Raw genomic sequence first — 15,126 nt, 5'->3', positions numbered from 1 at the left:
CTTGAAAAAATTCAGGAAAATAATTTCCCATTTTTGACCAGATTTTCTTTTTGCTTCACCCATGTATGTTGATGTCATGTCAGACTGACATGGGGTAAGTAATAAAAGAATCTAACATCCCATTAAAGGAAAGACTCAATCAAGCAACATTGTATAACATGGATTGGTTCCAAAGAACATCAAAGCTTTGTAAAGATTTTTAAAAGAGAATTGGAAAGAGGCCTTCATCCACAGAAACAATGTTTCTTACTGTGCTAGAAATCCCTAGCTTCAGCCTCCATTCCTGACTTTCTCCATAGATTTTTGCTAGGAAGCACCGTGTTTGTTTAAAGTGAATTTATCTGTCTGTAGAGCCCTTTTTGCCTTGTGATAAGAGTATATCAACCAGTTAGCTGCCAGTTATATCCTAAACTAGACATAAGTACCATCATTTCCTAGACATCCCTGACAAAGTCCGTCACCTGATTATGGAATGCAGTTATTGTCTCCCTTGGCTTCCCAGCTCTTTACACAGAGCCTATCAGAGACAACAACCAAGCAAGTCAGAAGTGACTGATCAAACAATATAACCTAGAAAAGAAGGACTACTGGGCACAACAGCTGAGCTAGTTACAAGCTTTACAGCAAGGATTAAGTAAAGGCAGTACAAGAAGATATACTATATGGCAAAAAAAGCATTTTGCATCAGGGACACTAAAAAGTGTTTGACACAACACAGTATATCTAGGCTTCAGAGATCTGCTACTGCATAGTGAAGGATGCTGGCAGCTTACTAATGATTAAAGTAATTATGAAGATACAGTCATTATATTTACACTTTTATCCCATTGGACATCCAAACATTTTATACACTCTAAGCACAGAGCACTGATAACATTTAGTGGAATCCAAGAACAGATAAAAGTAGCAGGATAGGAATTTTCTTCAACAAGAACATCAAGCTAAACTCCAGCTTTTATGTCACAGGATTGTGCTGCTCACACAGAGCAGCCAAGACCTCAGCGTAAGTTTATTTAGAGATCAGGCTCAATAGATTGCCCTTGATAATACTAGAATACTGATAGAATACTAGAATACTCATAGAGCACAAGGGGGAAGACAGTGTATTGCAAAGAAACAACAGAGAGGAGATTAAGTCCTGTATGGGGGGCTTGCATTGTTCTGATTTAGATGTAACTGGCTTGCTATAGTAGGCTGTGGTAGGAGGCAAGGACACTGTACTAAGATGTAGATTATACTTCAGGGTATGCCCAGCACAGGGAACTGTGAGGCAGTCTGCAGGTTGAATTCCTTTATGGCAAGGAGCAATGTACAGAGATTGGATGCTGCACTGTTATCACTGAAGACGTACTGTGGGATAGATTTTCTGCAGCAAGAAAGAAAACATTTCGACAGCACAAATCTGTAGTTGGTGTCACTTTTTCCCCTTCAAGTGCAAAAAGGATTGGGCAAAAAGAGGAATTTCTGCCTTCAGTAAGGCTCTGAGTACCAGTGGTCACTTACTGGCAGGAGAGGTTGTGTTACTGTTGGATGGTTATAGTTGATGAAGTCATCACTTATTATCAGAAACTGGAGACAAATTCCCTCAGTGCTAACTGCAGAGCACGGAAAGCAGGGGAAAGACAGGGAGCAAGAAAAACTGGCAAAGGAAGAGAAAGCAAAAAAGGGGGAGAAAGGAAGAAAATGAGGGATAACAACACAGGCCAGACAGGAAGGACCAGAGGGGCTGAGAGAGAAGAAAAGAGAGGACTGCTAAAACTGGGATCCTCAAAATGATCGGTGAAATTTTGCACACCTGAGCGCCCAAGGCCAAAGTCCTCTCTTGGGCAAGCAGGGAGAGGGCCTGAAGAGTTTCATAGATTTCATAGACATTTGGGCTGGAAGAGACCCTGGAGGATCATCGAGTTGGACAGACAAAGAGAGCTTGACTCCCTGCTGTATTTGTGCTTGCTCTGGCCACTGGGCCCTGGGGAATCTGCCCCCAAAAGCAGGCCATTCTTGCCCCAAATCCCCTGCTTTGGGGATTCTGTCAGAGAAGGAGAGCTGTAAGCGAGGGCCAGGCCTCACTGCAAGAGCCACCTGTCTCTGGTGTACCTTGATTCACCATATCTCTTCACCATCCACCATCCACTTTGGGTGCTAAACTGGCTTGTGGTGCTAGGTTCACAGCAAAATGTGGATTGCTGAAGCCATGTTTTACTGGTGCAAGCCCAGGGACTCAACAACAGCAATGACCTGTGCCTTGTCAGTTAACTGTGGGTCGGACTCAATGATCTATTGAGGTCCCTTCCGATCCTAACATCTATGAATCTATGAAAGCTGATCTTTGGCAAGATGCCACTCTACTCCCTTCATATCTGAATAAATAGAAGTGACCAAAAGAGCAACAGAATGTCTGCATACCACTGCAGTCAGCTCAAGACCCCTGCAGCATGAAGAGCCCAATCTAGCACTTTCTTCTCAGGGAAGCTTGCTACTGAGGTGAATAAGGTTTAAAGAGTAGATCAGGCCCAAGCTTTTCTCCCAGAATCTTCCATGAACCAAATTTTCTCCTTCAAATGTCCATTCCAGGAGTCAGGCAAGATAGGTAATCCCATTAGAGATGGCAATATAATGGACTAGCAGTGAAACATGCAGGAGTTACAACTGGACTTCATCCACTGTTGAGACACTAATGGGTGAGAGACATTGTCTACTCCTGATCTGAGCAGCCACAGTCAGTCTTTGAGTAACATGGATCAGTAGCACGTTCAGTCCCTCCAAACTGCAGGATGGAACTATTGCTCCAGAACAGAGGCCAGAGCATCTGCAGAGTCCTACGAGCAAGTCTCCCCATGTAACAACATGGGCTGTTTATTCTTAGGGATCTTCTGTGGCCTGAAAAAAAATGAGTAGACTTTCAGAAAGGCCAGCCTCTTGTTTTGACAGCAATAATGTCCCAGACCTTCTCAATCTCTCAACTCCCCTGGCTATAGAAAGGCATAAGGAACGGGCAATTGCTTGGGCCCTGCGAATGTCCCAGGGTACTTATGTATGGAACACAGCATTCTGCATAGGGTAACTGTCCTGATGGCAAACTGGACAGGGGGCTTCCATTCCATTAACCTAACAAGCAGAACCAGCTGACTCCAGAAACAGGAGCATAAGAGCATTCACCTCATAGATACTTTAAAGAGACTTCCTCCTGAGGCCCATAAGGAAGGTTACCCAAAGCTCATGGCATCCAAGTGAGGACCATCTGCTTAACAGAAGGTTTGTTCTGAATCAAAACTTAAAGCATATTTAGATAGAGGTTGCACCCCTGAGCCACATTCTTACCCACCCTGATACAAGTTTCAAGGATTATCCATGTGCTGAATGTTCCCCCAAACCACAATTGTCTTCAGGCCTGCCTTAGAAACAGATTCCTTCTACAGTGACCAGCCCTTTGGTCTCCCTCTGGCCCAGACAGGTTTACAGAAGTCATGACAGGTGTAGCAACAGGCTGTAGTAAGGTACTACATAAGTCACTGGCTTCCATAGGCCATGCAAGCAGTATTATCATAAACTCAGTATCTGTTCTGGTCCTGTTGTGAATCCCAGTGAGTTCTTAAGGAACTTGATTCACCAGAAATTCCCTTTAGCCCAAGGCTTGGGAAAACTTTCTAATATGAAGAGGATGCCCACAGTAATTTCAGTTTTACAGCACCACTCCCGTCTCTGGGAAGCATATTAGTATCCTTTCCTGTGGCTTTCACTGTTAGGTCTGGTCCTAACTAGACCAAACCAGAGGCAGCCAGGAAGAGAAGTGTGGCACCCACAAAAGCCCCCTTCTCTGAATAAAGCACATTCTCTTTCTGATGACAGCTGAAGCAGGGGTCTTTTAAAGGATACCTTCTGTCCAGTCTTCACTGAGTGAAGAAAATGTACTGGGTCTGATAGTGAGGAGCAGAACAGTTCAAGGAAGTGCTCATACTCAGAGTCCAGGCTTGGTGTGCATATTCTGGAGAAAATACCTACAAAAAAGGCTCCATTTGCCTTCTGGAGAGCCCTATCAGGCAACCCAGTGTTAATGCAGATTGATTATATGCTTCTACAACTCTCTTAACCAGTAAGGGAGGGGCTAAGAGCCTAAGACTTCTCTCTAAATCCAGCTTCCTTTTCCAGTGGGTAGACGACTGCCTCACTACTGTAAGCTGATCTCATTCCATTGGAAAAGCCAACCAGTTTGAAGTGAATTTCAAGACCCCCTGGTTTTGGTTTAGGCAACAAAATGCCATCACAGGCCCATAGTGCTAGAATATCAGTTACACTTCCCCATTAGTTAGCATGGGCGAGTCGTGGGATGTGTCATACAGGCAGTTTGATACCATGTCTAACAAAACAGGGAACTTTCTGGAGGCCTTGGAAGAGGACTTGTTTTGTAAGTATAGGGAGCATAGAGAGGCATTCACAGAAAGGCTAGCAAGAAGGAGTCTGTGGATGAAGCATGCCAGGTACAAACAGGAGAAATAGGGTTCAAACAGAGGTGCTGCTAGAATGGTCAATTTTCCAGAGAAATTAAGTTCAGCCTTTAGGACTGACCATGTCAGACTGAACCCACCTGGTCTTGTCTGGGCCTGGGCTTAGCTAGTCACTGAACAGGAAACCACCCTGGAATTCTGGGTGGCACAGACATAAGCAAAGGACCTGTTGGTCAAACTGTTGGTAAATTCTAAATGGTAGAAACTGAATATATGGCAAAGCTTCTTGGCCTCCTCATTGCTGTGGAGCCAACAGAGGGGGAATGAAAGGGAGGAACTGCTTCTGGTACAGTAGCCAGAAGTCTTGCCTTCTTGGTGTTCACCTGCATCGCTATGGGGAGCTGGCTAGAAGAATAACAGTGGACCAGCACTGGCATTTACAACCTATGCACTGTTAATAATAACACAGTTGGTTGCAGAAGGAAAATTCTGGCTTCTCAAAACTTCTCTGTCTGAGGAGGGAGAATTGGCTTCCACTACCAAGTGATGTTTCAGGAATAGGTCATTCAGCATAAAACTCCTGAACTTGTCAGAGACTCCTCCAAGAGGCAGTACAAGATAAGGCTTGGGCAGACCATATAGCAGGAAGCAACTAAAACCAGATGTGGAAAAGCTAAATGTTTAGAATTGTGGCACCGAGACCTATCTTCACTGGCCCATTAGCAAAGTGGTACAAAAAGTTTCCAGGCAGAGAGAAGGGAGACGGAGCTGTTATACCCAAAGTGGCTTTAATGATCTATCTTCTTTTAGCTCTGAGTGGCAGAAGTGGTTTAGGGATTCTGCAGTTCTGTGTTGGGCACCATGAATTGCCAATGAAGACAGATCTGGGTTGAAAGAACACAAAACGTTTCCAAAGGAAAGCCCTGCTCCGGAGTCCTGTGAGCAACCAATCTCAAGTGATCTATGTGCTTGGGGTTGCAGATGAGGCTGCTACACACCTCATTAGTGCCCATGAGTACCAACATGAGAGGAAGAAGGATATGGTGGCATGCCCCACCAACCAAGTGTGCAAAGTGGCCTATTCTTTTGCGTCTGTTCTCTTCACTGCATCTGCACCTGTTATTTCCTGTGCACAGAGGTGCAGCAAGACCAAGTAAAAAGAACGAACCTGTTGAGAGTTCTGGAAGAATGACATGAACTGATCTCTGGTTCTCATTCTTGAGATAGCATGTAGTGTGGCTCCCTGGCCTGCTGGGAGCAGGGTACACTTCTCACATGCAATGCAAATAACCCAAGCTACTCAGAGGGATTACCTGGCCACTGAGCAAATTCTCACTTAGCCCCAGCTATGCTTAGCTGCATGACTCTTAAACTAGTATCCCCTCAGACTCAGACCCTACAGAGAAGGTCATAGTGGAGCCCCAGAGAGAGTCCCTTTGAACAGAGTTACCACCAGGAATCACTTCCTGTGAAAGGGTACTAGGATTAGGAGTCTAATTTCAACTGGCCTTAAAACCATAGGTGTCAAATAATATCTGGCCACACAAAGCAGATGTGTATTTCTGGCTCCCTGGGTGGTGATATACTGGGGACCTCCTTTTCCATCCTACTATATGCTCCAAAACCAGAGGATGTCATATTCTCTTCAAGCACATGGGTGGCATAAGGACAAAACCACACATCAAACCCTCAACCAGTAGCTGCACACACTTGAAATGCCAAATATAACTTGAAATCAGTTTGTTTTGACAGTTAGGTATTTCAAATTCCCCAGATGCCACCAACAATTAGGGTACAGGATGGCAAGGTTAAATGCACTTGAGTTTTTATCGCCATCCCTCTTCCCCCGTGAGCTTGAGCTCCCAGACTATTGCAGTGCAACCCGGCTCAAAAGCTGAAGATTCTGGGCCCATTTCCCCCACTCTGTTACCCCAGTTTTATGCTGGATATCGGACTGGAGTGAGGTAGTGGAGAATCAGGTGTTCTGTCCATTGATTGATCCACCATGTTCTAACTGCTGGGCACTGCCTTCTAAACAGTCCACCAGTCAGCCATTTTACAGAAGCAGGCCTATGTTTTCAAAAGGTCTCCAAAAGGCCTCCTAGACTGTGCTTACAACTAGGTGAGGTGTGGATCTACAGCATGCTACCATTGTAGTAAGATGTGACTGGGTTTGAAAATAAACTCAAATTGTGGGGGTGCCTGGGATGAGGGACAGCCTCCCACAGTGAAATGGCATACAGCCATATCTTAATACGGGTTTAAAGTCACCGTCATTCCTCCACCCACTCATGGCTCTGAGCACAAATGAGCTTAATCTCACATCTTCTTTCCTTGTATGGTGGGCTGAACTGGAACATCTAAGTCAGTACCACTTTGGACCTGTCTAGGTGGCAAAAACCCCATGTTTCAGCAAGGTTGGGCCTCACCCACACCAGAGCAAAACCAGATTAAAGGAACTGCGTTCTGGCCTCATTTTCTTCTGCCTGGAGGAAGGTTCCATTGTAATTATCCCCCAGCTCCTCCAGAAGAATATGTTGGTAGAAAATAAGAAACATAAAAGCTAAAAAATGATATTGCTCAATTGCCTTCTTTCCCTCCAAGATGGTTATGTGCTCAAGGATTAATGGATTCTACTTGAGGTTGGGGTATACATGTATAATCCAGATGTTTCTAAAGTGCCCATTTACCAAGGAAACCTCAGTTTGAGGATGTCCAAAATGAAACATCCATGGCCTGATTTTCAAGTGCTGAGTGACAGCTATTCCATTTGAAGTCGACAGATGACAGGAAATCAGGGGGCAACATGCAGCTAAAAGCAGTGTCCTATCATATAGGGAGAATGTGATGATGAACACATTGAAGTGTGTGAGGTCTTGAGATAGTACAGTATTGAGAAGCCTTTTACGTACCTCAGCCAGATTAGGCAGGCAGAATAGTAGTTATCCTGTATTTTATTCTATTCCATTTCATGCTCATCACCAGTGTATCTAAGCACTTAAAAATGAGGTATACAAACTCTGAGGACCCTAGGCAACTAATGGCACTGCTCTAGTGTCCTTTGACAGTAAGAATTCAGAAGGGGGGACCAAACATGGAGTGGAAGTGGAAGTTTTGCCTGTGTAAGGACTGAGTAAGAGCTGAAGTTACATCAGTTGACCCAATAGTTCACTCATCCCTGGACTGCAGTCCTCCCCACAAAGCAGGGAAGCAGCTATCTGAAACCACATGAAAACACAAACTAGCAATTTGGATAGGAGTTGAAGAAGGTTATCACAGTCAAGTACAGATGCAGGGGAGCTGTAGGTAGGCACAATAGACCATAACTGCTCACCCTGGACTTTGGCCAGCATGTCAGCATGAATTCCTCCTTTTTTAAGAAAAGATTGTTAGGGACAATATGTGGCCTGGACCTCAGATTTATATCTCCAAAGACAATGCAGCTGCAAAACATCACCTAAAGCCATTCTGGGTCAGTCCTGACATCAAGAGAATCATCAGCTGAATGAACTACCTTTCCCACCTCCTGTTGAGCCTGGATTGCCTGAAGAGTGCTGATCCAAGGACAAATTAGTTTCAGCCTTGCCTAGTTTATCTAATCCACAACTATAGCTCATGGAAATATGATGGAAGAATTAATTAGCATCACTGTTAGGTCTCTGATCAATACCCTTGACAGGATAATATTCCTACACTTCAAGTGAAGAAGTTACCAAATCCATAGTCATCAATAAGTCAGTTTCAGAGATAAATGCAGAGACTATCTATCCCTCTAATCCCCTTTCTCCTTATCACTGGGTTAGGATGAGAACTCTGTACGGAACCAGTTCATATTATGCCCCATTAGCAGTTTACTTAGGCCCAAATATATTTACGGAGCAGTGGCAGGAAATTTTTCCACAGGCCCTTAGGTAGATTACAAACACAGACAAAGGGCAGAGGGAAAGAGAGAAATGGAATGGTGATAACCTCAGGAGAAGAGACAAGGCTTTTCTGTGTGAAAGACTCCATGGTTAAGGCAGCTCCATGCTCAGGTGAAAACTCTTCTAGGATATCTTCTTCCATCCTCTGTTTCAGCAGGAGAAACCCAAGTACCAAAGGCAAAAAGGGAGAGAGAAAGGCACATAAGGAGAAAGACAGAGAGAGAGAGAGAGAGAGAGAGAGAGAGAGAAGAAAGAACGAGAATGAACAAATGAACAAGTGAGTGAATGAATGAAAGTCATGACTATTCCAGCTGCAGTCTCAAGTCAGAGCTTGGTGCTTTATACATTTGTTTAAAACACACGTTTGACAAAAGCCCCTCCTTTTGTTCTCTGCATTCATTTTCCATGTACCACTGCCTGCAGAACCCGTGTGCCAGCCTATCCTCTCTGCTCAGCTCTGTGCCCTGCACCAGGGGCCCTGTTAAAACAGTGTAAACAATGCAATACCCTCCACGCCCTTAACCTCCAAGTCAGAGCCCCCTGCTATATTTCAGTGCGACTCTTTAGTAGTAGGGGGCCCCAAAGAGAACCTCTGCACAGGGCCCCAATAACACAAACAATGCTGCTTTCCCACATACAAGCCCAGACATACTGATCTCAGTTCTATGCCCATCCAGCAGCATCAGAGGGGTCCATCTATGTGCAGTTAAATCTCTACCAATGGCAAATGTTTTCTCCTTAACTTCCCTCAGCCACCTTTCCCAGTACCTTCTGCAGGTATCTCCCCCTGGTGTCAACATTCTCCTACCTCACTATGAGCCAATCCATTCACTGCCAAAACCTTCCTTTGCCAGCAGAATCAGCTTGAGATCACCAGCACAGGTCAGAGGCATCTCAGCCTCTATAAACACCACTGTCAGGGATTAAGTCCATGTTCTTTCCCCTGCTACTGCTCCAAGGTCTCCTTCAGCTGAGAGGCAGTACTAGACCAGCCTCATGGTTCTGGCTACCACACTATGAGGCTTGTCCATTCTACTCACTCAGAGAACTTTGTCATGTCTAGACCAAAACCAGCCCAATCCATGGCCATACCAAGTTGTTTATCCAGCTTGAATAGGGTGCCTGATGCTGGACAGATAACAGCCTGGTACACAGTACAAGATAAAGCGGGCTCAACAGCTACTGTCAGAAGAGGAAGAGAAAGGCTTCTGCTGCTCCCATACTTCTCTTGTCTTCTGCTATCCACCAGACACCAAGGAAATCAATGCTCAAAGGTAACAGCTGTCCACCCTCATCTTGGCTGAAACCTCCAGAATCCTTTCCCAGCCCACTCTGCTCCAAGCTGCTTCTCCACACCTTGGTGTCAAGTCCAGTTTTCATCTGTTTTAACATCCTGTAGGACCACTCCACAGAGAGCAAAGCTCATTAATTTTGCCCACCCGTCACTACTTGAGTGGGGGGTGTGATTTTGCCAGGCAGCACTTGCTACCCTGTTTACTTAATGCCATGTGCATTTGTTCATTACAGACCCATCTCCTGAGCTTCCCTGCGGATAGAATGGACAATCAGCCAATAAGCATGGCACCCTTGAGACCCAGTCTACCCATCACCTCAACTTCTGAAGCCAGATCTACCCTAGAGGGTGCAGACTCAGTGTGTAAAGGTATCTTCTCCCCCAGGTGTCCCCACAGCTAGCACAGGAGCCATCATGACACAGGAAAGTGGCAAGAAACTGCTGGGTGTTCCTGGATCAAGCAGTAGCTTCACAAGGAGCTAGGCTATGGGATCCACCTCTTGGCAAGAGGAGGGAAGCCATTTGCCCAGTTCCCTAGGCAAAGAGCACAAGGGAGGCAGTATCTGTACAAGAAGAGGGTAGACTTAAACCCCCACCACAGCATGGGGAGCTACCTGTGGTTAACAATGCCTGACTGCAAAGGAGATTGAAACCAGAGAGCACCCCAGAGGGGCTGTCACAGGTGCTCCTCTCTGGCCTTTTCTGCTCACTGAGACTGGAGAGGAGCAGAGGCACTTGCCTTCCCCAGCTGTGTAGGCACAAATCTGTAGGGAGCGCCCCTGATAAAAGAGACAATAGAACAAACCTCGCTGGCCTTCTCTGGGGTCCCCTTTGGTGACTCATCATCATGCTTGGGTGAGGAAGAGGCTGGTGATGAAGGCAGCCTCCTGTCCCGGTCCCTGTGAACCAGCTTGCTGTTGGGTTCCTTCAGTGTCCTTTTCAGCTCATTGATGCTAGCCTGGTGCTTTAGTAAAACATCTTCTGGTTTGTCTAAAAACTTTAGGAGGGAGAGAAGACAGTAACCAGCTAGGCATGGATCAGAGAATAGGGCTGGAGTAGGGTGCGGGGCATAGCTCAGGAGCTGGGGAGGGCCTGCTTTATGCTGAGCCTGAATTTGGGTTCTCAGGCCCCACTGCATGGGAACCCCCTGGTTCTGTAATTTGACAAGGACAGCTACAGAGTAGAGCAGGAAGCAACAAGAATTTATACCTACATCTTGTCACTTGTTAGTATAAAACCAGGTCCCTTTTGTAGCCTTACTTGTAGTTCTTAGACCAAACTATAACTAACCAGGGAGAGGCAGATCTGAAGTGGTCCTCAATTCTATTGAAAAAGTGGACTCCAAGGGGGCTTCACTTTTGTTCCCTATGGAAAATTCCAACAGTCCCTTGTCTTTATTATGTTCCACCAGCCCCTGCTGGTTTCTAATGCAGGGCCAAAAGAAGCCAAGTAGCCCCATGAGTTAGCAGGCCAGGAGATCAACTGACTTGTTCTAGTTTAAAGCACAAGGGAGACAACTAGGATTAGCTAGAGAAGTTAAACTGGCATGTCAGTTTTCCCTGGAACCTGATTTCTGTGACCAGGCAGGAAGGCCTAGAGGGGCCAAAGATGCAAAATTTGAGTCCACACCTGTTTTTGAACCAGCCCAAATTGTTCAGAGGCAGGGTGTTTGTTTGGCCCACTATAAAGGCAATGGTTCACAGTCTAGGTATTAGGTCTGTTTCAGAACCCCTCTTCCCCCCACTCCCAAGTCTCTTTTAAGGTGTTCATGGCATTGAGAGATACTAGGGATGAGCAAACCAGTTCAAAATGAACAAGAACCAATCCACAATCTTTGCCCCTAACTCAAACCTGTTTTGAGGTTCAAGTAGGCTTAGATAAGCATCTTTCTTCCCATTACTTTTACCTCTTACAACCCTGTATCCATTTCTGGGTTCCATGTAGGAAAATAGATCTCAGAAACCTTGGAAAAGTCTGTGTAGGGCCAGGAGTCTTAGAGAAGTTTGGGATAGGAATCAAAAACTTTGTTGACGCTTCTGAGCCATCTGCTATGAGGTTTGCCCATCACTAGCTCAAATGGTTGCTAGGGAGCACATGACAGTGGTAAAAAATGGCACATGGAGCATGCAGGGTGGAATGAGCAATAAGACAGACAGTGGAGGGAACAGAACAAGACACCTGGATGAGTGTGGGAAAAGAAAACAACTGGACAGCAATCACTGACCAAGTGAGTTTGCTCATCTTGTGTGGGATGGTACTGGCAGGGATGCTAGGAAAAAAACAGGCCATCTCCCAAGCCTTTTCTCAGTGGCAGCAGAAGCACCTGACTGGGCCTGGGTTTGTGTCCACTGTAAGCTTGAGCTGTGATTCTAAGGCCTGCTCTGAAACCCTCTGAGATCAAAGAAGAGCTTAACTGAGACTTCAGTGGGGTTTGCATCAGCCAGAGGTTCTGAGGCCAGAAGGGGCCAGTATGATCAGATGGTCAGATCCTGTGCCTGATACAAGACAGAGAACCCCACCCAGTAGTTTCTGCACCTCTGGTTAATCTGGATCATCTTTTAAAAAGACATGAGGGCTTGATTTAATCCTGCCAGTGACAGAACCCTCCACGTCTCATGGGAACTTGTTCCAATGGAAAATGGCTTTACAGACCCCAGGTGAAGAGAAAGCAACAACAGCCTGTGCTTTGGAGTGGAAAGTAACAAAGTGCATCCTACTCAGCAACTCCATCTTCACAGAGCTTTACAACCCCCTCCCCCTCCATCCTCTGTCAGCAGGTGAGTAAATATGGCCATCCCCATCTTACAGATTGGTGAAATGGGCACTGAAGTGAACTGCCAAAGGCCAGGCAGCAAGAGAGTATCAGAGCAGGCTCAGAACTCAGCAGCTCCAGGCTCCCCAGCCTCTGCACAGGCCATTTGACCACAGCTCTCTTGAAGGAGAGAAACAGTGGAGACAGCTCCATTGGTATGCAGGGTTTTAGTTTAAGCAAGTCAAGGAGCGGGAGCAACTGCCAGTTAGTCTGCACCAGCTGGCGCAGGAATGCAACCCCCAGTGTGATTTACAGGCTTGCTTGGGGGATGCATACTTCAATTTCCATGTGTTCTGTGCCTTGTCTGAGAGACTCACAGTCAGAGGGATGAAGGTAGGACAGTGAGAAGAAACAGGAGAAGACAAAGAGGAGAGCAGCAGCCAGGACATCCCCTTGGGTCAGTGCCTCAGCATAGTGACCTGGCTGCCACACCTGGGGAGGGCTCTTGCTCACACACACAGGGTGATGACAACTGCCTTACTTAGTGGGATAAAAGATGCTGCTTGTACTTTGGGGAAAGCCCCTGTTAGATGACTTAGTGGGTTTATCTAATGAGTCACCACTGAGGCAGGCTCCCCACTGATACCTGGTGCATCTTGTATTCCAGTAAATAGGGTAACACACAGTATGGTGGTGCTTGTAGTTTTAAATAAGATGAAGAATATGATGCACCAATGGGGGGTAAGATGCTCCAGAGAGAGAATACCTCTTGCTTGTGCCTGGGGGTGGTTTCCTGCTCCGGCTGGCAGCAAAGAGAGGATTCAACGTAACCAGCAGGGTCAGTCCAGAGAACTCAGCACACACATTACATTTCAGTTTAATACAGAAGCCTGGGTCAGGCCAGGCATGATATCAGTAGTGGGAGCAGGCCCTACAGATACCAGCATGGCCTAGAGATGGCAGCTCCAGCAATGTGAGCACCCTTGCAGCACCTACTTGGTGCTGCCAGACTCTTAGACACGATATAATGTCGAACTTCAAAAGACCACCTCCCTGGTCCACTGGGCTGGGAGAACAGAAAGAAGGGAAAAAGGACCTGGTCCCAGAGAACTGGAAATAGAGAGCAGAGGCCATAGATAGGATGTTTGGGCTAAGAGCCAGCTGGTGCCAACAGAACAGTGTCAGTGGAGGGACATGCACGTGTGTGGCTGTGTGCTCATGTGTATGGGCATAGGTGTCCATGCATGTTTGTGTGGACATATTTGCACATGTGCCTCTGCTGTGACTGGGTCTTTCTGGGTCATGTCTATGTCTGAAGGTTGCCTCCATGTGTGGGGAGGAAGCATGGTACAGGAGAGAGGACAGCAGTGACTGACTCCACCACGAGGGCTGTTAATGCTTCCAGCACAGGCTAGGTGGGGAGATCAGAGCTTGCTGCCACCTTTTGCACCAGAGTCTTTTGCTCGGCAGCATGATCTGAAAAGCTTTTATTTTCCCTACAGAGAACTGCAGTGCAGTGTACCCTTTTAGCTGCTCCAAAGCCCAGACTGGCAGTGCAGCATGAGACCAGCAGAGCTATACTGGAGACACTAGGCTTGGTTCTCCTTCTCCACAGTCACCCTTGAGCCTTGGCCACTTCCCTGGGAATTCCAGGGGGCATCCCCTCCCTGGCCAGAGGTACTGAGTCATCTCACAGGCAGGCCCCAGGTGCATTAGCAGAGTGCAGAATTGAGCAGCCCACCATGTTCCCATTCCCTACCTCTCAGTGAATATGGTTTCACTGATAACTCAGGGCCAACTGGGAGCTGGCAGGAGCAGGGATGTCACTAACAGTGCTATCACCAGAGCTCCCTGCCAGAAGTTGCACTAGGGGGACAGATTCCAGGGGCCCACTCCAGAGGCAGCCTTTCTGGATCACAGTCCTCCCTCTGATGCTTCAGAGCACTTGTACTTACGTCACTGGCATCCTGGGATGCCTCCTCAACCCAGGTTCAGTCAGGAGATTGCCCTGGCTAATCCACAGCAAGAACACTCCTCCAAGCCAGCCTATAAATGGCTCCACTATTGACTCCCCGAAGTTCTGTCCAGCAAGTCCTGTACCTTCAGCTCCTTGATTTTTGTTGGGGTTGTCACCTCCTCATCCTCGGCCTCAGATCTTCTCCTCCCACTGTGCTCACTGTCCTCGTCTCGCTTCTCAGACTCCACCCCTGCGTCGTGGTTTTCGCTGACAGAGGCTGGGCGTGAGAATTCTGTCCAGTGTACAGGAGACAGGACAGGCATTAGAGAGGAAACACTCCCACCTTCCAGCCAGCACAGGCTGGTTCCTTGCAGACATTCTTGTAAGCCTAAAAACAGTCTCATCTGAGAAGTTCCAAACAACATACTCCTCCCTTTCCTTTGAGAGGCAACTTCATAGGCCCGACAGCATTTAGTGCCCTGAGGTCTGGCCTTCCTCTACCTTCTTCTTTGTTCTTGCAACCTGTTGTTCCTCCACCCCTTTGACCTTGCCTGGACTAGAAAGGGAGTTAGCTTCATCCCATTAAACAAGGTCTGCCACCAAGGGGAGCTTGTTCAGCAGCTGAAAGCATTTTCCTGCCAAGTGTAGCCAAAGCCTTAGTCCTTACTTCACTGAGTCAGACTGGGCCCACTTTGGTAATACAAAGGTTTGTATTACCTGTTACACAAACCTTTACCTTGTGTCATCATCATCTGCAT

At 46.7% G+C, this 15,126-nt stretch overlaps 1 protein-coding gene across 10 annotated transcripts in view; it reads right to left on the bottom strand.

Moving 5' to 3' along the window:
- EPB41L1 (erythrocyte membrane protein band 4.1 like 1) overlaps positions 1-15,126 on the bottom strand; it is a 155,681-nt gene that overhangs the window by 21,866 nt on the left and 118,689 nt on the right. For 3 of the 10 annotated variants that reach the window (XM_019484647.2, XM_059733227.1, XM_059733229.1), the window contains exons 13-16: positions 14,512-14,660; positions 13,178-13,213; positions 10,465-10,656; positions 8,412-8,510 (exon numbers count right to left, since the gene is read on the bottom strand). In XM_019484647.2, coding sequence (XP_019340192.2) covers positions 8,412-8,510; positions 10,465-10,656; positions 13,178-13,213; positions 14,512-14,660 — 476 coding nt within the window. The remainder of the gene's footprint in view (positions 1-8,411; positions 8,511-10,464; positions 10,657-13,177; positions 13,214-14,511; positions 14,661-15,126) is intronic. The other 7 variants (XM_059733228.1, XM_059733230.1, XM_059733233.1 and 4 more) reach the window with 4 other exon arrangements.

This window comes from Alligator mississippiensis, chromosome 9 (genome assembly GCF_030867095.1).
Source record: "Alligator mississippiensis isolate rAllMis1 chromosome 9, rAllMis1, whole genome shotgun sequence".
Lineage (NCBI taxonomy): Eukaryota > Metazoa > Chordata > Crocodylia > Alligatoridae > Alligator > Alligator mississippiensis.
The sequence above is the reverse complement of the archived record's forward strand: the minus strand, read 5'-3'. Positions and strand labels throughout refer to the sequence as shown.